At 39.6% G+C, this 24,848-nt stretch overlaps 1 protein-coding gene across 1 annotated transcript in view; it reads left to right on the top strand.

The window, feature by feature from the left end:
- ARHGAP10 (Rho GTPase activating protein 10) overlaps positions 1-24,848 on the top strand; it is a 319,494-nt gene that overhangs the window by 162,512 nt on the left and 132,134 nt on the right. The window contains exons 12-14 of the mRNA XM_032330629.1: positions 1,943-1,988; positions 4,683-4,748; positions 22,388-22,462. Coding sequence (XP_032186520.1) covers positions 1,943-1,988; positions 4,683-4,748; positions 22,388-22,462 — 187 coding nt within the window. The remainder of the gene's footprint in view (positions 1-1,942; positions 1,989-4,682; positions 4,749-22,387; positions 22,463-24,848) is intronic.

Raw genomic sequence — 24,848 nt, forward strand, 5'->3', positions numbered from 1 at the left:
TAGTCCACTTCCTTCAACTTTGACTTGTATTCCTTTTTATGGGATTTTTGCTTTATGGTATTCGGAAAAAAAAGTTCCCCGCTGACGCTGGTGTTTTGAGTCCTCTTGAAAGTGTTCTGCGTTCTAGTTGTTTGGCTGGAGGTCGCAGCCGCCCACGGAGGACCTGTGTGTCCCTAGATTTTACTTTTGATTTTTCTTGACTTTGCCACTCAGATTTGCTGTGCTTGAGGGAGTCGTGAAAATGCTCATTTTTTTTTTTCCTTTCTTACCTGACAGTTCTTTGGGTGATGAATTCAATAAATTCTTGCGGTTCATTTTGATCTCAGTGGAGACACAACAGTAAATATGGGGCAATGAGCAACTGCTGTAGTTATTTTGCTTGATTTAACAGTTTCTGGTTCAGGCTCATTGTTTAGGGTATGCAGGAAAAGGTAGCCTTAGTGAACGCACCTCGTGTGATTGGTGTGAAGAATAAATTAAAGGTCGTGGTAGAGATCCAGAGGCACACGAACTCAGTCTGTTTGCGACTTCATTCAAGCACAGTTTTTGTTTCAGTGGCCCCTTTTGTTTCAGGGGCCTTTGGGAATTGAGAATTTGGTAGATCACCTATTGAACTGGAGACTTAGAATAATTATAGAAAACACCATAGAACCAATTTAAAAAACTCTGCTGAAAATATTATGACTCTAAGTAAACTGCCGTGCAGGTAATGAGGTGGGCTTAACTGGAAAGCATTCTGTCATCTTAGCAGGGTTTAAAGAAAGGGAAAGAGTGCCTTGCAACGTGAAAGAGGGGTCATATATAGGAGAAGGAGAGGTGTCAGAATAGAGTTGTGAAACTGGCAAAAGATAATGTTATCTGATGGTCACAGACATGTTGGTTGAAGTATAGGGTATGGGGGCCGGGGAGCTGGGCCACAGTGTGTGTGGCAGTCCAGGTTCAGTGTTTGAAAAATGAAAACCCAAAGTATATGTGTTAAAAATACATGCTATAAAGGAGAATATATCATGTTTGGGAAAACAAAAATGTAGTAATCCAAATTTGCCTATTATTTTATTGTATTTGACCTACATTTAGCCTCCATAGTTTTATTTCTGTCTTGTCCTTGAGGTTTTAAGCTAGGAATCAGGAGTATTTACAGCATTTCTGGTTACTGAGATCCACAACACATTATACTGATCCTCTCTAGAAAAGGCAATGCAGTGACTCGGACTTCTCTCCCCAGAGATTCAAGAAGTGCTTTGGAAAGTGACTTTGGGTAGCATAAAGATCACATGACTAAGTCTTTGAGAAATAAATCTGTTGTCAAAGGCAGTGTAACCTTGAAGACATATATAACCTCTCTTTTAGAGCAAAGAAACAAGTAATTAATTTGAGATACACAGACAAAGGCAAATCTGCAGAAAGAAAATATTTAGCTATATATTTATGTGAAGACACTTAAGGTTGCTTTTTTTTTTTTTCAGGTGTTACATATGCCTTGCAAATAATGGGTCAATGCTGAAGTTCTTAGAGGCAGCCTGGAATTAGCACGTAGCTATTTCAGATATAGTCATTTAAATTATGAGCAAGAGTCATCTCTTAAGGAAATAACAGATTTTAACAGTGGTGAAAAAAATGAGCTTCATCTTATGGCTTAGAATGCAGCAGTTCCTTTGTCATTCTGTACCTATAAACTTGAGCATTTGAAATTTACATAAACTTCCAATGAGTTCCTAAAGAGTCATAGCTCCTTCATCTTAACTTTTGCTACTGCAAGAGACAAAGTTGACTCAGAGATGCCCTTTATTGTTACTTATCTCAGTATTTGAGCATATTAATATACAATTAACCAGTATTGATGTGGGTTTTTTTTTTTTTTGGCATAGTCTTAGGCATGCTTACTTGAAGACTTTATATTAATGTGTCAAAAATACTGTTTTCCTTTTTTCTCTTTTACTAGCTGTTACACAGTTTTAATAGAGCCATCATCCCAAGACCAGAAGGAAGTAAGTGTTAATTCATGAAAAGGACCATTTGTTCCCCTTTTTCATGAGTTCGTTCTTTTTCATTACTGATGTCAGACTGTTGCTCAGTGCTCTGTACCCTCTCTAAGCTAGTCCTCCAAATAATATATGGATTCTCTTTGACCTACCGGGGACCGACCCAGATTTGCCTGGACTGCTGTAATCCTCATTAGTTTTCCTCTTTTCCATCTCTGACTTTTTTTTTTCTTCTCTTTCTCTACAAAACCCAAAATGCTTCCTCCACAACCTACTTTGTTATTCATTCTCATAGCTGTAAAGATACATGTAGCAGTTTCAGGGATGCACCTTCCAGCTTCCTAAATTATAAGCTCCCTTGGAGCTGTTCATCAGGTCCCCTGTTTGCAACCCCCTCACCCTGACCCTTGATATTTTTTTATCCTTTAAGTCTGAGTATGGACTATATAAGTAGCAAATCACTGCACTTTAGAAAATAACAGCAATCAAACAAATTCAGATATTCTAGGACATTGATCTTCACATGCATTATATGAGCTTGAGGAACATACAGCCTAGCTCTCTGATACTGATTTTTACAGGGATGAAACAAAAATATTATCAGAGTTGTTGGATTCTTTGTAAATTTACTTTGGATATTTTTGGAGAAATTAAGGCTGTGTTTATCACATGTGTACAGTGTGTTCTCTAACACACTATTTCAAAATTACCATGATATGTGTTTCATTTGAGCCAGTGCTTGAGTAAAAGACATCTCGAGCCTACCATTGAAAATTGCTGGTTGTAAACCTACTTGAAGTGCTTTCTTACCCTCTTCTCTTCCTCTCTCCCCGTCTTTCTCCTCTTCTTCTTCCCTCCTCCCATTCCTTATCTCCTTCCCCCTTTCCTTTCTGATTTTTTTTTTTTATTTCCAGCATAACAGTATTCATTATTTTTGCACCACACCCCGTGCTCCATGCAATCCGTGCCCTCTATAATACCCACCACCTGGTACCCCAACCTCCCACCCCCCGTCCCTTCAAAACCCTCAGATTGTTTTTCAGAGTCCATAGTCTCTCATGGTTCACCTCCCCTTCCAATTTCCCCCAACTCCCTTCTCCACTCTAAGTCCCCATGTCCTCCATGCTATTTGTTATGCTCCACAAATAAGTGAAACCATATGATAATTGACTCTCTCTGCTTGACTTATTTCACTCAGCATAATCTCTTCCAGTCCCGTCCATGTTGCTACAAAAGTTGGGTATTCATCCTTTCTGATGGAGGCATAATACTCTATCCCCAGGGGTACAGGTCTGTGAATCACCAGGTTTACACACTTCACAGCACTCACCAAAGCACATACCCTCCCCAATGTCCATAATCCCACCCCCTTCTCCCAAACCCCCTCCCCCCAGCAACCCTCAGTTTGTTTTGTGAGATTAAAAGTCACTTATGGTTTGTCTCCCTCCCAATCCCATCTTGTTTCATTTATTCTTCTCCTACCTACTTAAGCCCCCATGTTGCATTTTTTTTAATAGAGAAATAATAACATGTACTTTTTTGAAAAATAGTTTTGCTAAACATTTCATAAGATGTTGTGAAGAGTGGATCCTTAAACAGTAAACCACTGCTCAATTGTTCTCCTTAAAGTACTCTTCAACCTTAGCATTTCAACCTGCACAGTTTATATTCATGGATTGTTTGTGCTATCACCTCTGAGAGACAAGCGTTAATACTAGTGTTCCCTCGTTCTAAATAGACTCATGTATTCAATTCTCTGATTTCATTTTTGAAACAAGAAACATCTTTTATTAGGATACTCCAGTGTGCCAGCCTAATCACAGGCAAGCATCTATTTTAGAAAAAAAAAAAGAGGAAATTTTAAAAATAATTTTTTCTGCTACATGCATCATTTGTTTTAAATTCATTGTGAAAATAATAAAATACTAAACACTTAGAACATGGCATGAAATGTGAAATTCTTTTTCAAGCTCATGGCCCAAATAATACCTTCTTTTCCTCCAAATAATAATCTTAGAAGTGCTGAAAAAAAATTTTTTTAAAGATTTTATTTATTTGAGGGAGAGAGAGCATGACCCTGGGTGGGGAGGGGCAGAGGGAGAAGCAGGTTCCCTCGTAGAGCTCCACCTTAGGACCCTGAGGTCTTGACTTAAGCTGAAGGTAGCCACTTCACTAACCGAGCCACCTAGGTACCCCTAAAAATCTTTTTCTTTAGGTGTAAGGAAAAAAAAAAGCTTTGTGTTATTTTTCTGTCAAGTATTTTACTTCACTTATATATAACTTAAAAAAAAAAATCCTGAGGTGGTGGTAGAATTGTGGCAAAATGTATCTTAACCACCTTTAGATAGATTCCCCCTAAAGATTTGTATATGTGCTGCCAAAGCAAGCACCCCCCTAAAGATTTGTACCACATTCTTTTCCACTGCTTAAAATAAGTTGTATTTATTAATATAAAAATTATTTTATATTATAAATTTATAAATTATTGGTAATAGATGTCCTAATATTCCAGTAAGTGCTTCTCTAAATATATGAAATTCTCATTTACATTATTTAAACAGGGAACACACAGCCTTTAGCTTTTTTTAATAGTGAAATAAAAATTAAATTGGATTTAAATAATTTTTTCTATTTTTGTAAAGAAGAGAAATGTAAATAATTCATTGTGCCCTTAATATTTTATAACTGTATTTCTTTTAGGTGCACAGTTGGATAAGATGGGATTCACAATTCTCAGAAAATGTATCAGTGCAGTTGAAACACGAGGTAACATGATTGAATCATTTTATTCATGAAAGGCTATAGGTATGTAAAATCTAAGAATCATTTAAAATGCCTGTTGCATGGTTGAGTGTAGCATGGAATACATCAATGCATAATGTACATTCTGGTCGTCAGAAATTGAGCTGTCCTTTTATCATGACAGGGTAGGATTTTCCTTTCTGTTTACTTTTATATTTCTACCTCCCCCCGCCCCCATGGAGACTTGAAGTCAGAGCTGAAATGAGCAGCATTTGAAGAATCAGCAGTGCTGGACAGCCAATATGAATCACTTTTTGTTCACTATTAAGTTAGTCTCACCTTCCACTGTCTTGTTGGCCTCCTAAAAAGTCTGTTTCATCCAAGTGTCCTTTACATGAAAAAGAATTCACGACTTTGTAGAAATTGGTGACTTTCGTAAATGTACTTTTGTGTACCTGCCACAACACAGAAGTAACAATCATAGAAGACTTCTAGCTTTCCTCCCCTCCCCCATTCCTTTGTGCCCCTTTGTAGTCAATCCCCACTCCTTGCTTGGCCCTTGGCAACCACTGAACTGCTTTCTATCACTTTAGTTCTTCCTTTTTAAAATTTGTATTTCATATATAATATAAATATAAATTTATAAATTTATATTACATTTATATTTCATATAAATGGAATCGTAATGTATAGTGTTTCGTCTATAGCATAATGCTTTTGAGTCTTATCTCTTTGGGTGTATCCCTAGCTCCTCTCTTTTTATTGCTAGGCTTGATTTCATTACATGGATCTACCATAATGTGTTCATTCATTTGCCCATTGATAAATACTTGGATTCCTTCCATTTTAAATTTAAGGAACACTATTCCCTCCCCTTACCAGAAACTTTTTCTTTGTAGTTCCTCAAAAAACAGGACCCTTGCACTTTGCAGGCATGGTAGCAGACCTCGAAGGAATGGAATATTGAACATTACAAAATAGGCTCCTTCAGGAGGTCGAGTTTCTCTTTGTTTAGAGACCTAGTGAAGTATGGATAAATGGATATTTAATTCACTCTCACATATTGCATATCCCAGTCCTGGCTTGGCTGACTCTGTGGGTTGAGGCATTGCCTTTATACTGTCTTTCAAAACAAGGTCTTTGTGGTGAAGCCAGGTGCCTGCCATGTCTGAAATGAGAGTGTCAGAGGACAGAAGAAGACCAGCCGCTTTATGGTTTGGGGATTTGCCCATCGATAGTAAAAGCTCAAGCTACAGATTGCCTTTTCTCCTGTGTTCTCCTAGAGTGGCAATTTGGGCTGGAACAGATTTTCCTTCATTTCAGCGTGCCCTCAAGTTGAGCTGACAGATTTCTTCATTTTTCTAGTGCTTCACACATTTCCAAAATTTAGATAAAAATACTGTGATTTTCATATCTCTCATTTCATCATTCATGGTTCTCTTTCCCCTGAGTTCCTGAAGTGAAGCACCTTAATTGTATCACTTGTGTGCTTATTATTTTGATAAATTATGTTCCTTCCCCAAAGGATATGTTTTATATATACTGGCTTCTGCCTGAACTGATTAAAATCTACCTTGAATGCTTTCTGATTGGTAGATGTGGCTTTATGGAGTGTAGGTATGGCTTTATGGAGTGTTATATACATTGAATGGAATATATACATACTAGAATCTGTACTGAATATGTTTTTATTGTAAATTTATGATTATTGGATTTTTTAGCAGAAGAATGAGTCTACACAATTTTTTTTTTAAAGATTTTATTTTTTTTGAGAGAGAGAGTGTGGAGGGCAGGCAGAGGGACAGACAGACTCCCCATTGAGCAGGGAGCCCAGCTCAGGGCTCAATCCCAGGACTCTGAGATCATTACCTCAGCCGAAGGCAGACACTTAGCTGGCTGAGCCACCCAGGCACCCCAAGTTTACACAATTTAATTTAGATTTTCTCACTTAAAAATAACAAAGAGCGTATGTTTTTCTTTTTCAAATCTTTTGTTCTTAAAGGTCTTCCATTACTGAATGGAGTCTTTTGCTTTTAATGGAATATTAGACTAATAACAATGTAGAAGAATCAATGGTCAGATTATATTATTAAAAGTGATGAGAAACATTGTAGAATCTCTGAGGCTTTTATCCTAAAATTTAAGTTCCTTAAAGGAATATTGCTCTTAATGATTTCCTCCAAATCAGTTATCATGGCTGTTGATTTTTTTTTTTTTTAAATACTACAGGTATGGTTGCCTACTTTTTTCATCAGAATAAAGTAGCTATCTATGTCCTGTAATAAGAAGCACACAAGTTCCCATGGCTTAAAACAGCAAGACTTATTTCTCACTCAAGCATTGGTAGGAGGGCCTTGCTTATCACCAGTACCTTGGCTTATGGGTTCCTGGTTGCCTTTGCAAACCAATCAAATTAAAGTTTCCTGGTTGCCGTGCCAGAGGGAAATGGTTCTGGAGGGTTTTGGGCCAGCAAGTAGAATGGTTTGGCCTTCAAGCGAGTTACATTCACTTACAGCTAATTGGCCAATAGAAGCCTTATGCCCCACTCGACCCCAAAGAGTTTGGGTTGAACTAACTCTGGAGGAGACTCTGGAAAACACACAGAGAGCTGGAAATATTTGGTGAATAGCATTAATGACAACTGTGTATTTTATGGACCTATATGCCTAAAGATCAGGGGCATTTCATGAAATCTGACTGAAAAATTATTTCTAATCACTGCTTTTAGTGTTTTAAACATGAGTATTATTATCTGAAAACTACCATTTCATGTATTTGGATTAAAACCATTCGTGTGCCTTTTTCTCTAATATGTTCTCATAAAGATGACTTTTGGCACTTTAATTATTACTTAATTGGGACATCACTGAAATATTTGGAAAGCATCAAATAAATGTCTAAAATCTACTGTGGTCATCACTGAAATATTTGGAAAGCATCAAATAAATGTCTAAAATCTGCTGTGGTCCTCAGTATCCCAAGAAGAGATAACATTTTTAGTGTACTGACGTATTTTTGACAACAGATGTAGTATATATGACACTAAGATAATATGTATGGCACTAGCATGATACCAGTACATGACACTGATATGTAATCTGTGTAGACATGAACAATATATGCTGTCATATGCAGATGCTCACATCTTGGTCTGAGTGGGGCTCTTTAGCAGTTACTCTGCTTTTGAGATAAGAAGAAACTTGTTTCACTACAATATCAGCCTCAGTTAACAAATCATACTCATCATTGCCATAGAGTTGTTTGCTCATGAAGTTCAGGGGTATGTGGGAGTCAGATGACCTGATCTTTCAGCCATTTACTAAATATTTGTAAATGCTCTGTACTGGCTCTTCATGGATTCAGGCCAACTGACTACTGCTAGGAAATTACTGCTTATGCATACCAAGCTGAAGGCCTTCCTAAAGCCATGATCCCTAAATATTGATGCACATTGGAATCATAAGTCCTAGAGGGTGGTGGATAGCAGAGTAGGAGGCTTTAAGGTAAATTTGGAAACTAGTCTTGGTAGGAACCTGTGGGATGACTGAGTGCAAAGGAGCCCCAGAATTCTGCCTAGGTTGAAGGACCCGGCAGGGCAGGCAACTGATTTGGGATGGGAGATTTGGCAGTGGGGTCAGATAGCATGGAGGCACCCCAGTGATTTAGCAGATGAAGCAGGGGTCACATTTCGCACTTCGTCTTATGTAGAGGATCAGAGTTCTGCAAGGCATTTCACCTTCAGATTTTAGTTTGGAAAACAGAGGATATCAAGAAAACTCCATGACAGACTTGTTGTCATGTATCAAGATTACCAATGGTGCTTCTTGAAAATGCAGATTCCTGGGCTCAGTCAGTTGCATTGAACCGTAATCATTGGTAGCTGGGCCTCTGCTGTAGAGAATGTAAGTTCCAATAAGAACAGTTGAAGGGAAACAGGAATTTTCTCACCTTCTGCTTTTAGGAGGTAGGTAGACGGAGCCATGATGGTTTCCTGAGAGAGTAGAGTTTTTGAGGGCTCTGGGTCATGGATCCATGTAGCTTTGGGGATTATGAGTGTGAGTCTGGCAGATGTAGGGTAGAACCTCCATCCTAAACTGTGCAGTTGAGAGAAGAAATAAGAAAATGGCTCAACATGGCCAAGTCTCAGGCAGAAGCCAAGGGCATTTCAGATTTCCAGCATGTTGTAGATGGATCCAAGGCAAATTCTGACGTGTTCATGGTGCCTGCTGTTCACTGATTGCGTGCTTCCCTCCAGCCCCTTTACCTGCTGTTCTATATGATGCCTAGTTTCTGGTGCCCTGTAGTAGTTTGTTCCTTTGTGGGAAAACACCTGGTTATTCTCAAGCTGTTTTACACCACCTTTCCTCCATTGTGTCTAGGTTGAAAGCCATGTAGCCACCACGTCTCTGCCACCTGATGATGGAGAATATGATGGGCTCATTTGCCCTGTCCCTACCCCCCACCCCACCCCCAGCCTCTGAATCACCACTGACTCAGGGCTTCCCTGGGGTCTCAGCATATAAGCTGCATTCTGAAGGACAAGGGGGAATTAGACAGGTGCACAAGTGTGGGGTGTCGGGAAGGATTTTGGTGGGCAGGGTTGAAGTGTAGATGTTTGACAGAGCGTGATGCATCTGGGACCTGGGGGTCACGGGCGAGACCAGAGGAAGAGAGGTGCTTGGATTGCTCTGCAGAAGGTATGCACCTCTGTTGGCTGGTAAGAGTGGTCAGGTTTACACTCTAAAATGATGCAGTAAGGTAGGCATTTTGGAAAGATTCTTAACCCTTTGGACCCTTAGTCTCTAGAAGAATGGTGACTAGGAAGTTCATTCACACTGTCTACCCACACCCACATTTGTGAAGATTAGAGCTAACTTTTGTATATAGTAGATATTCATTAATGTTTTCCATTCTCCCTTGAACCCTCATGAAAAGGAAGTTCCTCATTTGGCACTTATATTGTCTGATATTGTTAATTATATTTGATCTATTTATTTTGTTTCTGGAACTTTATGGTTTCCTTGGAGTGAAAAAGAAAATCTTGTTCTTTGCTTGCCTTTTCTCATCTCTGCATATAGTCTGTGTCTTACATACATAGAACTCAGTAAGCAGTTGTGTTTGCTTGAGTCTTCAGAGATTTCACTAATGCCACATCAGAAAATTATGGGTTCCAGCAGTTGGTAAAATTATTGGAAGGACTTTTTCTTCTATATGTGGTTAGAATTAGTACTTTTGAATAACATGTAGGATTGGTTTTCATTCCTTTGTGAATTTATGTCAGCATCTCTTAGAATTACTGGTAATACTTTAGACATAGAAAGATATGTCACGTTGCATGTTGAAGCATTTTATGATTTCAGAGCTTGGAGAGTAATTACACGACTTTCTTAAGTAAATTACTCCCATTCCTATGAAGGGACCAACTCCCACGACCAGTATGTTGACTTTCTCTGGAACTGCACACCATCTAGTTTTTCAGGTGCGTGCATTCATTGTAAAATACACAAAAACAAAGTAAGACTCTTGCTTAAAAACTTCCTCTGGTTGCTGTTTTTTAAATAATCATCATGATTTAAAACTAAATTTGTATGCTACTTTTGTTTATGAAGTTTCTCTTAAAAAAATCTTCCATATGTGAATAATTTGAATATTCACTTTAATTTCTAGAGTATGGCATTAAAATGTCGGTCTAGGCAAGCTGTCAGTTATCCAGTTCAGCACTGTAACAAGCTGTGAATTCATGGGGTAGAAGGAGAAAGCCTCGTCTAAGATGTGTCAGTCTTTGATTTGTCGTATGTAAAAGTGAATTTCTCTTTCTTTGAAAAACAGAGTTTTAGGTTTTTGGAAAATCTTTTTGAAGTCAGCCTGAGGGTTTTTCCACTTCCGGAGCACCCCTGGAATTGTCTAGGGTCTCGAGAATGGGCCTGGTAGAAGATGAGGCTGTATAACTTCAGTTATTAGTCTTTGTGGGAGGGAAGATGCCCAGAGTGAACTTGCAACATATTTTACCATGATTGCACACTAATCTTAAATTGCCAAGGGCAAATTATATGCAAAATGAAGAAAATAAAGAACAGCTGTCCCCAGAAAATTTACAGCAAGCAAACTTGAGTTTCTCGCTCACTGTCTCTTTTTTAATCATAATGGGTGTGAGATGGGAGTGGGTGGATAACAGAGGACAGTCTTATGTGGGAGGGAACCAGAGAGTCTTGTGGTGTCTGCAGAAATGCAAATGCAAAACTGAAATACTAAATTCAGGCGAGTCAGGATTATTCATTTTCTTAATTAGTAATCTTATTTAAGAACAAATAAGCTTCCAAAGCTATTAGTTTCCAAATGAGTGGTTGCATAAAGTTAATAGGGAAAAACGGTTAAACGGTCTTGCTCCAGAGTAGGCGTGCTAGGTTCTCTGGGTTTGGTTCAGATCCTGATGAGGTCCATGGCATATTATTGCAAGGCTCTGTCAACACTTTTAGCATAGTCCTAAAGGGCATGAGCTCAAAGGTCATTCTTGATTCAAATATCTTTCAGCACTTACTAGCTCTGCAACCATGGCGGGTTAGACTCCCTGTGACCTGGTTTTATCATGTGTCACCTGGGATAATGGTGGCATCTCCTTTGCGGGCAGGTGGTGAGAATGAAAAAGGAACTTGGGACGTTGGCTCACATGGAGTACTCTGTAAATCTGAGTCACTTGTTTAGAGATATATCTGCGAATAGAGGCCAATCACAATTAAGTAGTTCCATTATTGATTCAAGGCTCTGGGACTCTGGGAGCACTGAGGAACTTAGTTTAGTTTACCATTTTTTTTTTTTTTAAATAGTAATTTACATAGGGAACTAAATCACTTACGTTCACTTTAGTAATTTTATGTGCTGCTTGTAACAAGCAGTAACAGTAACTGCTTTGGCTTTCATTCTTCTGTTCCTAGGGTCTTGTGGACCCTTGAGTGAGAAGGTGGCTGGGAGGCAGTGAAGAAAGGAAAGAGCCTCAGGAAGAAGACCATGGCTTTTAGATTACCTCAGGCTCCCCGCTTCCCCACCTGCTCCCCTTAAGAGAGACTGCCCAGAGTTGGCCAAAATTGGTTGAGTCCCTGATGTCGCAGCTGCTCTGAGGTGGAGAGACAGATGGCAGCAGCGAGACACCTTTAGGGCTTTCCTGATGTTCTGCTCTGTGTAGAGAAGGGAGGAAACAGAGTCTTGCAAAAAATAATAGCCAACTTCTGCCTTGAGTGAGTCTCTTTTCTGATACACTTAAGTAAAATTTTTTGATGCCTTAAGCTTAAGCTGCATGAGTGAGTTTGAAAATAAAATGCATTTATTTTTTATTTAGCTGTTCCATCCATTCCAGCTTATTTGATACTTATGTATTCCTGGGCATGCATGTGTTAGATGGGATTCTTTTGGGGTGTTTCCTACAGGAAAAATATTGGAAGAGAAAAATGGTGGTGATATGCTTCCTTTTCTTAAAGATTATCTTCAATCTAGTTTCAAGGCAGTGAAGGCCCTGATTTTATGCTTTCATGTGAACAAGCTATTTTGCAGTTTCATGGTTGCTAGTAGAAAGCTCAAGACTTCTGGATCAGAGATGAAGGATAGTTTACCACTCTCAGTAGCCAGAGTAGTAAATTTTGTGTTGGTCCCTGATTCCCAAGGGCACTGTGGAGAGGGGCATATTATAAGAGCAAAAAGCCTCTGAACTTGGGAAACTTGAGTCTTTTATTATGGCCAACAAGCATGCTTGCCCTTTGTTCTAGATGGAGACACTATCTATATTTTCCAAGGTTGCAGGCAAACCTGTTCTTTGTTCCAGAGGGAGATGGTGGAACAGATGGTGTTCACCTGCCTTGGGGTATTGCTGGCAGAGGGGGTGGATGGGTATAATGTGACAAAGATGCTTCGTGAATAGTCGAGGCCAGAGTGTGGCAGATCCCAAGGGCTGTGCTGCATGCTTGCCTGGTCTCTATAGGCAGTGGTGAGATGTTGACAGATTTGAGCGGGAGTGTGTTCACATCTTTCAATGGGAGGAAGTAGATTTAATGGGAGCCAGCTGGGATGGAGGGGATGGCAGGCAGGATGCCTGGTTGGATTTTAGAAATAATCCACAAAAGAGCTGATGGAGGTTTAACTGAGGGCGTTGGCCATGGAAAGAAGGATGGATAGGACGAGAGACTTGGCAGAAAAACAAAATCTGATGACATGTTGGCTGTAGAAGGTAGGGCAAAGGGAAGGTAAACTGTAAGCTTTCCAGCCAAGGTAGGTGGAAGACACGTTTAGCCAAGACAGAGAATGCAGGAGGAGCAGTAGGTTTGAGAGGAATAAAGGGATTGGGATTGGTTTCTGGTACGAATTCAAGGTGCCTGTGGCATTTCTATCAGAAATAAAAGGAAGGCGACAGAAGAGATGGTGGGCATGATTTTCAGAGAGGTGAAGCTTTGAGTGTCATAAAGTCATGCCAGGTGGATGGTGAGGGAAGAAGATAAGGGGGCAAAAGGCAGAATCTTTGGGGGATCTTTGCATTTAGAGAGTATGAGGAAAAAAAGAATACTTAAGGAACACAGCATAGTCACGGATCAGAAAAGGAACCCAAGACAATGTGATATAAAGGAATCTAGAAGAGGGGCAGTTCTGAAGAAGAGAAAGTCATACCATACCTATGTCAATCAACTGCTCTAGCAAGTTCAGGCAGGAAGAAGACCAAGAAAAGAACCACTGGGTGAAGAGTTGGGAGGCAAGAAGCTAGAGAGTAGCCAGGCTGGACAGGTTGTACTTCTTACAAGAACCCTATGAGATAATATTTCTCCATTTTACATGAGCACCTGAAGCCAAGAGGTGTGATTTGACTTGTGTTTAAGCTCAGCTAGAAAGCATTAGGTGGCAACTCAAACCCAAGGCTGAGTTTTTAGTGCTGATGCTCTCAACATCCATGAACATGAGGAGATGGAGACTCTGTAGGCTGATTTCCTAAGGTTGCTGGAGATAAACGAAAGAATACAGACGTATTTTTATTTTTTAAATATTTTATTTATTTGACAGAGAGATGGTGAGAGAGTACAAGCAGGGGGAGCAGAAGAGGGAGAGGGAGAAGCAGGCTCCCCACTAGGGAGAGACCCCAATGCGGGGCTCAATCCCAGGACCCTGAGATCATGACCTGAGTGGAAGGCAGACGCTGAACTGACTCAGCCACCCAGATGCCCCTAGACAAATTTTTAAAGAATAGAGGAAGTTTGAAACCGTAGACAGCAGAAGAGGGGAGCAGGGAGGTTTAAGTGTCAGTCTCCGAAGTGCTCATCCAGATTTGAGGTGAAGCCATTCTAAAGTGATGCCTTCTTGTTTCCTTACCAGCTCCATCATGGACTTCTGAAGGGGCACCATCAGCCCAAGAAAGATTTATCCCCTTTGCCGAGAATCCTTGCAGCACCTTGGAAAGTCTCTTAGTGGAAGACATAATATCAATGTGGAATCTGCATCTGACACTATTTAAAGCCCTAATAATAAATGGCATTTTGTTTTCCAAGTATTTCATGTACCGTAGCTCACCCAATGCCTACAAAACTCAGTAGGTGGTTGAGGAGATGGAGCTTGTTTATTAGGCTCAAGTGCAAATGAGGATCTGAGGCTTGGAATACGTTAAGGGTCAACCTGTCATAGTTCACACAACTAGAAAGTGGCAGAGCTGGGATCTGGATCTTCATCTCCTGCCTCGAAGACAGAATTCTCCTGTGGCAGTAGAGTAAGGTGAGAGGAAGGTAGGATGGGCGGCCAGTTCTGCCAGGCGGCCCAGGGGCTGTGAGACACTCCTTTCCCCAGGACTTACACTGTGAGGAGACATGGAAGGACACATTGAATGAGCTGTAGCTAGATCTGTCAGATCTGGGACAGCAAAACGTCAGACCTGTGGGGAGAGTTCGGGACCCCAAGTATTACTAATGAAAGAGGAAACTTCCTGTCAGTTTGTGGTTTCTTCCCAGCCCTGCTGGAGGTGCCCTGCCCACCGGTTTGGGTGTTTGTTCAAGGAATAGCAGCAAGTCTAGGGGTTGTCTGAAGCAAAAATGCTTCTCACGTGGGCTAGGAACTAGAAATGAGCCTGGCCACATGGAATACTAGGAATGTATATTCTGTTCTGGCTCTCATATCAATGTAGCAGCTCATAAACCAAATACCCTTCGTACTTGAGGCTTGGATTTGAAAGGATGAGTCTTCGCGTCAAGCCTGTATGTGTCTGAAGAGTCCTGAAGTGATCATTGCTTCCAAAAATATTGGTCTGGACTTGGAATTAGATATTGGCCTTGCACTTTGCCCATACTCATGGCTTCTGCTGGGATGAGATGCAGTAATGGAGGCGGATGTTGTAATGGAGGCCTCAGTGGGCACTGTGGCCCTTGCGCGCTGAGCTGTTGGGTTTCTGAGCTCGGTCCAGGGTTAGTTTAGGCATGGGAATACCATGTGAATGAAATCACGATACCTTTCCTCAAAGTCCTTGTTGGTGGAGAGGCTATCCAACGCAGTGCAGAAGTGGATTTATCTGAAAACAGTGTGCGGAGGCCCCTGAGAGTGAAACCCCAACTTCACAGGAGTCGTGTCCCCCACAGACAGTGGCTGTCTGTCTGTAATGTTTCTCTGTCTGCAGCCCACATCATCGTCCTATCAGGGAGAAATTCCAAATGTGATCGGGGAACAGGAATTTCATATTTCCATGAGCCCATGCATACTGAATAAACTTTGACCCTCTTCTCAACCTGTGCTTTATGGTATATGGACGACACACCTCAGGCAGGGCAACATGTATTGTGGCTTGTACCTAGCTGTTCTGATACTGATTTTGAATTTTATGCTCAACTAACGCTTGTGATGAGTGGTTGGTATGTGAGGCTCATGCACACGCTTTATACATGTTGTCTCCTTTCATTTCCATGACAACCCCATGCCACCATTAACCTCATTTTTCAGATAAAGAATCTGAGACACAGAATGAGCAACTTACCAGGTTGTACAATGGAGGTAGTGGTACAGTTGGAAGTTTCCAGGACGTCAGCAACCTTAACTCATAATAATTTTCATCTTACAAACTTAAGCTCAACACACTTGTGTTTCCTGATTATGCTTTTTTTAATTTTTTTTGGATGAGGGAACCGAGATCTAGAAAGCTTAAAATGTTCTTCTCAGCTCTAGTCAGTCTTCTCTTTCAGGGCTTAAAATCTGTTTCTTACCCTTTTTGTAGTATTTAATTCTTTGGACGTGTTAAAAACCATGCATCATTCTTCCAAAGTTTAAGAGTTCTAGAATTCTAGAAATCCATTCTTTTAAATTGATGATGTTGAATGGTATGTCCCTTTGGTGGACTAGAGCAGATGATTCTTGGTTCTGCCTGCTTATACTTAAAAATAATTTAATAAAATGTGTATTTTTGACAGAACCTTGAAGTATTATGAATTGTCCTGTATCTTGGAAGGGCATCTTTGTGTACGAAGCTGTTTATTTTTATGTAACCCAGTTATGTGGATAGCCTGGAAAGTACTTACTAGATTTGTGCAGCCATGTAAATAGAGTGTGTATTGGGGATTAGTTATAAATAGATGTAAGGGACACATTATCAATTTTTTATAACTCACTGATGACCTGAAGCACTATTCATGAGCCTCCTCCTTGCTAATTTTGGGGTCACCTTTATAGCGTATCATTCTTAGCCTTGTTGCTGGGTCATTTCCTCACGAGTTTTTCCTAGTCACTTCACCTGCCGTGCTTTTTTCCTTTTATTTTCAAGAGTCTCTCAAGGTTAGTTAATATTTATTATATATAATTATAAAACATACTTCCAACTATGATTAATATTTATATATGCATACAATTATATGTTTGTTCATTACGTAACCCAAAGGGGAATTCATCTTTGTGGCACTGGGGGACATGTAGACCTACATTTATATTTATGCGTGCATGTGTGCATGCATGTGTGTATGCTTTATTAATGATGGCATGTGGCAGGCTTTTGATGTAAATTCCGTGAATGTGAGTCTGGATATTAATGACCTTTTATTAAGGTCATTGACCCTGTTGTCAGCTAGCACAAATGCAAATAAATGACTCAGTCCTTCCACAAATATTGATCAATTCCCTCATTCCATGCCAAGCACTCCGCTCGTTACTATATGAGAACTGAATGAATGTTAGTTGATAGACCCATAACATATGGTCATTTATTTCTGTAGAATCATACACTTAGAAAATTCTTTTTAATAATTTTGTGCCTATTATCATCAAAAGTATTTAGAGTTCCACTTTGAGTCTTACTCTTTTTATACTGTTACATCTTTTTCTACTAACAAATAACCTTTTCTGTCCCTTTTTATTTTTTGTCCTTATCACTTTATAGATCAACCATCAACTTGTCATTTATTTTTATTTAAAAAAAATTATTTATTTATTTGACAGAGAGATCACAAGTAGGCAGAGAGAGAGGGGAGGGAAGCAGGCTCTCTGCCAAGCAGAGAGGCCAATGTGGGGCTCAATCCCAGTACCCTGAGACCATGACCTGAGCTGAAGGCAGAGGCTCTAACCCACTGAGCCACCCAGGTGCCCCAGTCATCAATTTTTTAGTCATTTATCCAGTTTATCCATGAATTTATCCAGTTCATTTTTTAAATGTATACCATGTGCTGAGGATCCTGCAAGTTATTAAGAATCTTGAGTTACCAGGTGTGGAATCTGCTCCTGAAGCCAGAAAGGGAAAGGAAAGACAAGGCTTTATGGCTGTGTTGGTCCCAAGTTGCTCTCTCTTTAATTTTAGTTCTCTTCTAAATTTTACCTGGTCTTCACTTTATTCTACCTTGGTGCTTAAAATACAGTAAGTACACAATGTTTTATGAAATTAATAAGAGTTTAAATGTTATATAATTTCTAGTCTGTTATCTTCTCACTTATTTCCCGTTTCTCCTTCCTTTCATTCTGGTCTTTGTTGACCTATCCTCTGTGTGTGCATGCGTATTTTAATTATCTGTCTTCTGTCTTCTGCTTCCTTTACTCTAAATGCCACTTCCTGTTTTCTTCTTACTCAATACATTTATTTGCCAGTTGCAGCCACTCCAGCCTTTGCCCCCACCTCTGTTGTTTAACTGAACTTATCCACCTTCTTTGGGTTTCTTTTCCTTCTGCATCTAATTCTTCTATTGTCCCAGAGCATCTTACTTTTTTGCTTCTCCAGCCCACCTACCATGGCCTCTGTGTGCCCCCTGGTGTTGGGTAGTTCTGTCAGGTGTTTTATAGATTAGACTAGACTCTAGTTCTGGCAGCATCATCTGGGCTCTGAGAGGAAAGCTGTTGGGCAGAGATGATGATGAAATCTGACTCATTTCCACTTATTAACTTTCTCCTCAAGAAAGATGTGGCTGGTGCTCAGTGATAGGACTGTGTGAGATTGGAGGAGACAGGTGTGGGAAGGAAGACACATTCGATTTCACCTTGTCCATTTTGCCCAGGGACAGCTGTCAGCAGGTGCTCATCATGGTAACGGAGAGTACTTACCCTTTCTTTAGTTCTGATCAGAAACAATCTTATTTATTAAAAGAAAAAAACTTAGGGTCTATAACATTTTGATCAGGTGACAAATTTTTGTCCAAAGTTAGAAAGTCTTGTAGTAATGACATCAGAGAATGTTGATATCCTGAAAAGATTGTAATAACTTAGATATTTTAAGTGTTTAGTTCCTAATTGCAGTGTCTGTTTTAGACGAAGTCCAATCTATCTCAGTAGTTCCAAGTTAATTTCAAGTCAAATCACCTTGGCCATGTCTCTTCTTTACTCAACCATTCTCTGCAAGGCACCATGAAAGCTATTAAAAACAAAAACCAAGATTGACCTAGTATCTTTCCATGTCTCTATGTATTTGGAAAGTGAAGGTAGAACACATGTATGAAAATCATGAGGCTGGATGTGTTTTAGGAAGGTATTGTAGACAGTATATAACATCTCCAGTTGGGTTGTGTGTGGAAATTACCTTTAACATGCTTAATTAGGACTATTTACACTGAGTGGGGGAAAATACAGACATAAATAATCTGATATCAGGTCAAGCCTTCAGATTTTTATTTTAGGAATTACAAATAAGAGATTGTGGGCTTGTTTAAAATGTAATCAGGTGTTAAGAGGAATTCATTATGAGTCCCGTTCAGAGAAAGGGAATATCACTGTTGGCTGATGGTAGGAAAGGCGGGACTTCATTTTGCTCACTGTTGAATCTTGGGCAGCTAGAACAGCACCTGGTACGTATTTGATGAATAAATACTTGACAGATGAGTAATTTGTGAAGAGAAAGGGAAGAACATTTCTGTTAGATGAGCCCTCTACCTCAGGAAGTAATGAATTTAGTTTCTCCGGGTGATAATCTGGGGTCTGCTCTGAGAAGGTGAAGAGTTCATGATAAATGTGGGTAGGTGAGGTAGGGCCCATGCTGGTATTTATGTGTTTATGCCTTGCCTACTTGTTCTGGAATCGAGACTTGATCTGATGGCTTATTCTTTTTTTTTTCTTTTTTTTTTTGATGGCTTACTCCTAAACAGGATGGAAGAGAACTTAGATAATCAAAGTTGTTTGAAAAACAAAAAAATTGATGATGTTCAGAATGAATTATGGTCATGTGTGCTTCCCTGCAAGGATGCCTTAATAAATGTGTGTGTATAAAATTCAAGACTGTGTTGAAGGAGCAGAGATTAGTCTGAAGTTTGAAGAAATTGTGCACACTGACCTATTGAATTTGGAAAGTGACAAAGAGGAAGCAGAGAAAATTTCAAAATTCTAATACTTGGCGATTTGACATAGTGACTCCTTTGGCTGAAAGGGGAAAATGTGGAAGAGAAGCCAGAGAGACTGTGTGATAAACTCACTCATGGCACTTGGCATATTGATTGGTTTTTATTCTTCAAATGTATTTATTTGTTGTCTTTTATAAGATGTGTGTGTTCATAGATAAAAAGTATGTTCCAATTTTCTTAGTTCAGAGCTTTTCAGGACATTGTAACAAAAACCAAAATCCTATATGATTTGAGTGTGTGTGTGTGTGTGTGTGTGTGTGTGTGTGTGTGTGTGTGTTTTACAGGCTGTTTCCAAGCTGCTTTGATATAAGGTTTATTTAAATTTCACCTTAAAAAAGTAGAAACTGTGTTGAGTTGCATCAATTCCCCCTTGCACCTTTCATTATGCATTAGCAATTAACTCAGCTTCTCTCAGGTTGATGAATTTGAACTTGATCAATTATCTGATAGTAATTACCAGCACAGAGTGATGATTATTGCTGAAGTAACATTCTTATTTCATTTCTCTATGTATCTAAGGCCCTTCTCAAAGACACACGTTTGTTTGCAGAATATGACTTACTCTTTTGGCTTCTGGCACTGAGGTCAAATTATTTTAGGTTTCTTAAATAGAGGAGTATTGAGGAAACAAATCCTCTGGTATTTTAAACTCTCTGGACATGGCCTTCTGGCCTCTAGGAGAAGGAAGGAATGAAGCCCAGTCTTTTCTCTTGTAGTGGGCTCAAACTCTGAGCTTTGTGTTTTTGGACAATTTCCTTTCCTTTTTATCAACTCCTGGCAGGGTTGACCTGAATTTTTCTCTCTCTCTTGGAGTCTGTGAGCCTCCCCATCAGGAAGATGCCTCTCTGCTGCTTTGATTCTTTAGCTTTCAAAGCACCTTTAGAACAGATATGTGTAGACTGAAAGGCTAGCCTTTGCTCTTCTGGTTTTTTGAGCTCTTTGGAGATAATTGAGAGAGAAGGTGTATATGTTTGCTTGGACTGCTGTAGTGAAGTACTACAGACTGGGTGACTTAAACAGTAGACATTTATTTTCTCAGAATTCTTGGGGCTAGAAATCAGAGGTCCATGTGTCAGCAGGGTTGGTTTCTTCTGAGGGCCCTTCTTCTTGGTTTGTGGATGATTTATCTTCTTCCTGTGTCTTCACATCGTCTTCTCCTCTGTGTATGTCCCAACTTCTTATAGGAACATTGGTCCTATTGGTTTAGGATCTACCCTAATGACCTAATTTTAACTTAATTACCTCTTTTAAAGACTTTATTTCCAAACAGTGAAATTCTGAGGTAGTGAGGGTTATAGAATTTGGGGGGATGCAAAATTTTGCCTATAATAGACAAGAAGGACATTTGAGAAGCTTGAAAGATGATTAAGGAGAAATATATGAAAGGCAAAATAGAGAAAAAGGAAAATAAAGACTTGTTTTCTTACAAGGAATAATAAAAGCGTGTATGTGTGCTGTGTGTTAGAACTGACAGTATGTGTGTTAATATCGTCACAATATCCTCCCACCGTAACACAAGGTGCAAGATGCTATCCTTGATCTCAGATACCTTATCAAGACTCAGAGCTAAGTTTCTCGTCTTGCCCGAGGTCTCAGAGCTCAGGAGTGACTGAGCCTTCACTGGAATCCTTCCATACCAGAATCTGTCTGGTATTCTATTCATCACCCATGCAGGGAGCAAAAAGAAAGTAAGCTTGCTTGGGCAAATTCCATGGCCTTTTGGGTGGTGTTTTGTTTTGGAAACTTGGAGGATAAGAGGCATCATCTTCCTTTCAGCCCGTTGTGTTCTTGTTAGTGTTAACATTGGTGGTGCAGACCGCAAACACAGGGAGCAAGCTGTAATTCTTTTGAGAAATAAAGATAAGTCTTGTTTATTTGAAAGTCATTTTATTATGCAAGGTTTCAAGCATAAAAACAGTAGAGAGTGGTACAGTCAACTCTTGTATTCCTAGTACTCAGGCTCAACAGTTATAAAGGTTTACTAAAATGGCTTCATCTGTCCCTTCTTTGCTCTTAAAGGAAATCTCAGATAGGTTCCTTTCACGCTTTTTGGTATGTACCTTAAAAAAATGGGGACATTTTCTGAGCTAATCTTCATGTCACTCAGACTTTCCTAATTGCCTCAAAAATGCCCTTTTACAAGTTGGTTTATTCAAATCAGAATCCAAATGTGCCATGTATTCAATATACTAAATTATGTCGGACAGTACATTTTCTTGCCTGTACTTCTTGTCTGTTGTGCAAAGAGATACTTTGTATCCCCTGGCTCTGCAGAGAATGCTGTGACTTGATTTATTCCAATGTATACTTTGTAGTAATGTTCCTTCGAAGTTTCAGAGCTCCTCTCTGGACAGAGCATATAACAGCTCTTAAAAACAAAAACAAAAACAGTTCTGCCTTAGTTTTGAATGCATTTCCATGGTCTTAAAGAATCATGCAGATAATGATTTCTTTCTGTATACTAATTAACACCGTGCTATTCTTAAAAGGCTAAAACTTCTCAAGAAAAACGTCCAGAATAAGTAAACATAATAGACATGAAAGTTACAATGCATCTTTACAGAATGCATTGGTACACATGAGTACTACTTAAGGAACTTCTTTCATTAACATTGACTCATTACATTTTGTCCACATGGAACATTGTTTTTATGAGATTATTTTCCAACCATAACTCATGAATACCAAGCTGCTAAAACAAGTTGGTAAACACTTGCTTTTGTCAACCGTTATTTTTATAGTCAACAGGAATGCTGCTAATGTGAGTTAGCAAAGATTCTGAATGCAATTGTTTGTTGCCAGCTTTTAAACTATGACAGTCTTGTATTTTGCTAACAACTTTGTCTCTCCCAATAGGTATAAATGACCAAGGATTGTACAGAGTTGTGGGGGTGAGTTCAAAGGTCCAGAGACTTCTCAGTATGTTGATGGGTATGCCTCTTTTCTAATCATTTTCCATGCATTATTTATTTATGTTCATTGACTTCACCACTTAATTTTTCATAGTAATGTACAGCATACTTGTGAATCCATTCTGTTCTTGTCCTGCCTGGATGAGCTTTCTCCTGAGCAGAGATAGCTGATGCAGAGAAGTAGATAAGTGTTCCCCTCGGCACAGATTATCTACTCCCTCTTTACTGATTAAGAAATGGTATGGGGAGGGGGGTGTGGAAAAAGAACGCAGGCTCATGGCTGAAGGTCTTCTTGCTCTTGCTTCTCAGAGGAGAGTAGCAGGCAGGCCTCTGCGATTTGCAGGGCTTCCAAATTGCCTGTCCAGAGTCTTGACAGTACATTTGGTTGGACAAGACCACTGGGACTCACTCATTTTTATGTTGCTTCCAAAACTGTCACTTGACAGCAAGGATCTGATTCTCCGGGATTCATTGGTATTCACAGTGGCTTGTTTGTAGTTTGCACCAGGCTCTTCTCCAGAACCATGCCTGCTCCATCTGTGCTGATAACACAGTGTTCTTTGGCATCGTAGGCTAGAGGAAGCCAGAAAGTGAATTCATTTCATTACCCCAGACATTACGTGAATGACAAAGCGCTTTTACATTACACGCTGCTGTCATTTCAGTGCCACCTATAAGGGGCCCCACTTCTCTCCCCACCCCAAAGCAGGCTGCCTCTTGAGGAGTGATGATAAGTCATCAGGCTTGAGGGCCTGCATGTCAAACCAATCTGTCATTTTGACCTTGCTAAATATTAATTAACTTGATATCTCACTTTAATTAATCAATATTAACAATGCCCTTAGGTATGCTGTCAATGCATCTAAACCTGTCTGCATCTTAAAGCATTGTAGGGAAGACTCAGTTTTCAGAAGCATAAACCAAGATGAATCAAATCAACTGACATGTTGCAGATAGGATTGCTTGTTTGGCTGTATTTGAATTAAAGATTTAATAAGCAATAACCTTTTTTTAGCTATTAACCGCAGGAAAAATTGCCCATCATCAGTTGGAGAGCTGTCTTAGAATACATTCGCTTTCATGAGCTGTTTTCATTTTCTGCCTCTCTGGTTTAACTTGGGTGTGTAATTTTGGCAGTCAGATTTTCCTTTTTACCATTAGTGAGCTCCAAATTAAATAGACTCAGGTTGCCAGTGGTTCAGTAGCAGCTGGAAGAATTTAATGGGACTCCAGCATCTGCTTTTAGTTAATTTTAAAATTAGAAACACTTCTCTCATTTCCAAGATGGTGTAATAATGATTAGAATTGGAAGACTGTTGGTATCAGAAGGGGATATTTTGGCTGAAAGGCACACTTTGGCAGTAAATTGGTCACAAGGATCCTAGCATTATTTTTATTATCTTGTTCATGTTCAAGGGAAGTTCAAACAAGGGTGTCTCTGTGGTCACGCTGAAGTGTTAAGCTGTCTCAAAAGTTGTTCTTAATCTCATAAAATCCCACTTGATCTGCATCCCTGAACTAAGGTGGTAGTTTCCTCTGCTCATGGGAAATGTCTCAAGATAATCCTGAACTGGCAAGGTGTTTTAAAATACCTAAACCCTCAAAAATTCATGACCTGGAAAATGGTTTTCACTTTCCATGAGACTCAAGAGCAGAGAAGTCGGGGATACAAGCGTGATACAACCCGATTTCAGCTACTCACAAAGAAAATGCTGTGTTTTCCCAAGAAGTAATTCTTTTTTTTTTTTTTTTTTTTTTTAAGATTTTATTTATTTACTTGACAGAGAGAAATCACAAGTAGATGGAGAGGCAGGCAGAGAGAGAGGAGGAAGCAGGCTCCCTGCTGAGCAGAGAGCCCGATGCGGGCCTCGATCCCAGGACCTTGAGATCATGACCTGAGCCGAAGGCAGCGGCTTAACCCACTGAGCCACCCAGGCGCCCCCAAGAAGTAATTCTTTAGGAAGTTGAAGAATTGATGAGAGGGAAAGATAATGACTTATTATCTCCTTATGGGGGGCAGGAGGGTGGGGGTGGGCGGGTTGGTCCTACAGAGTAGAATTTTTTTTTTTTACTTAATCCATAGATAATTCCTAGTATGAATTTAAAACTGCCAGTCACAAACCTTGCATTTTTATTAGGATTAATACCACTTTCTTGTTGCTTTGTTACCAACTCAAACTTTAAGCTCTTAACAGAATAGACTTATTAACTGTATCCCATTTTAAAATTCCTTTAAGAGATCTCTTTCCATCAAAAGAAAAAAAATCTATCTTGATTCACTAAGTGTTCAAAACATGTAATTTATACCTCTTCCACAAAAAGGGATTTTAGAGTTTCTGCATATCTGTGTATACCCTGTCCCCTGGACATTCTTTGTTTCTATCTTTGCTCACCTCCCTATGTTG

Source organism: Mustela erminea, chromosome 2 (assembly GCF_009829155.1).
Source record: "Mustela erminea isolate mMusErm1 chromosome 2, mMusErm1.Pri, whole genome shotgun sequence".
NCBI classification, from domain to species: Eukaryota; Metazoa; Chordata; class Mammalia; order Carnivora; family Mustelidae; genus Mustela; species Mustela erminea.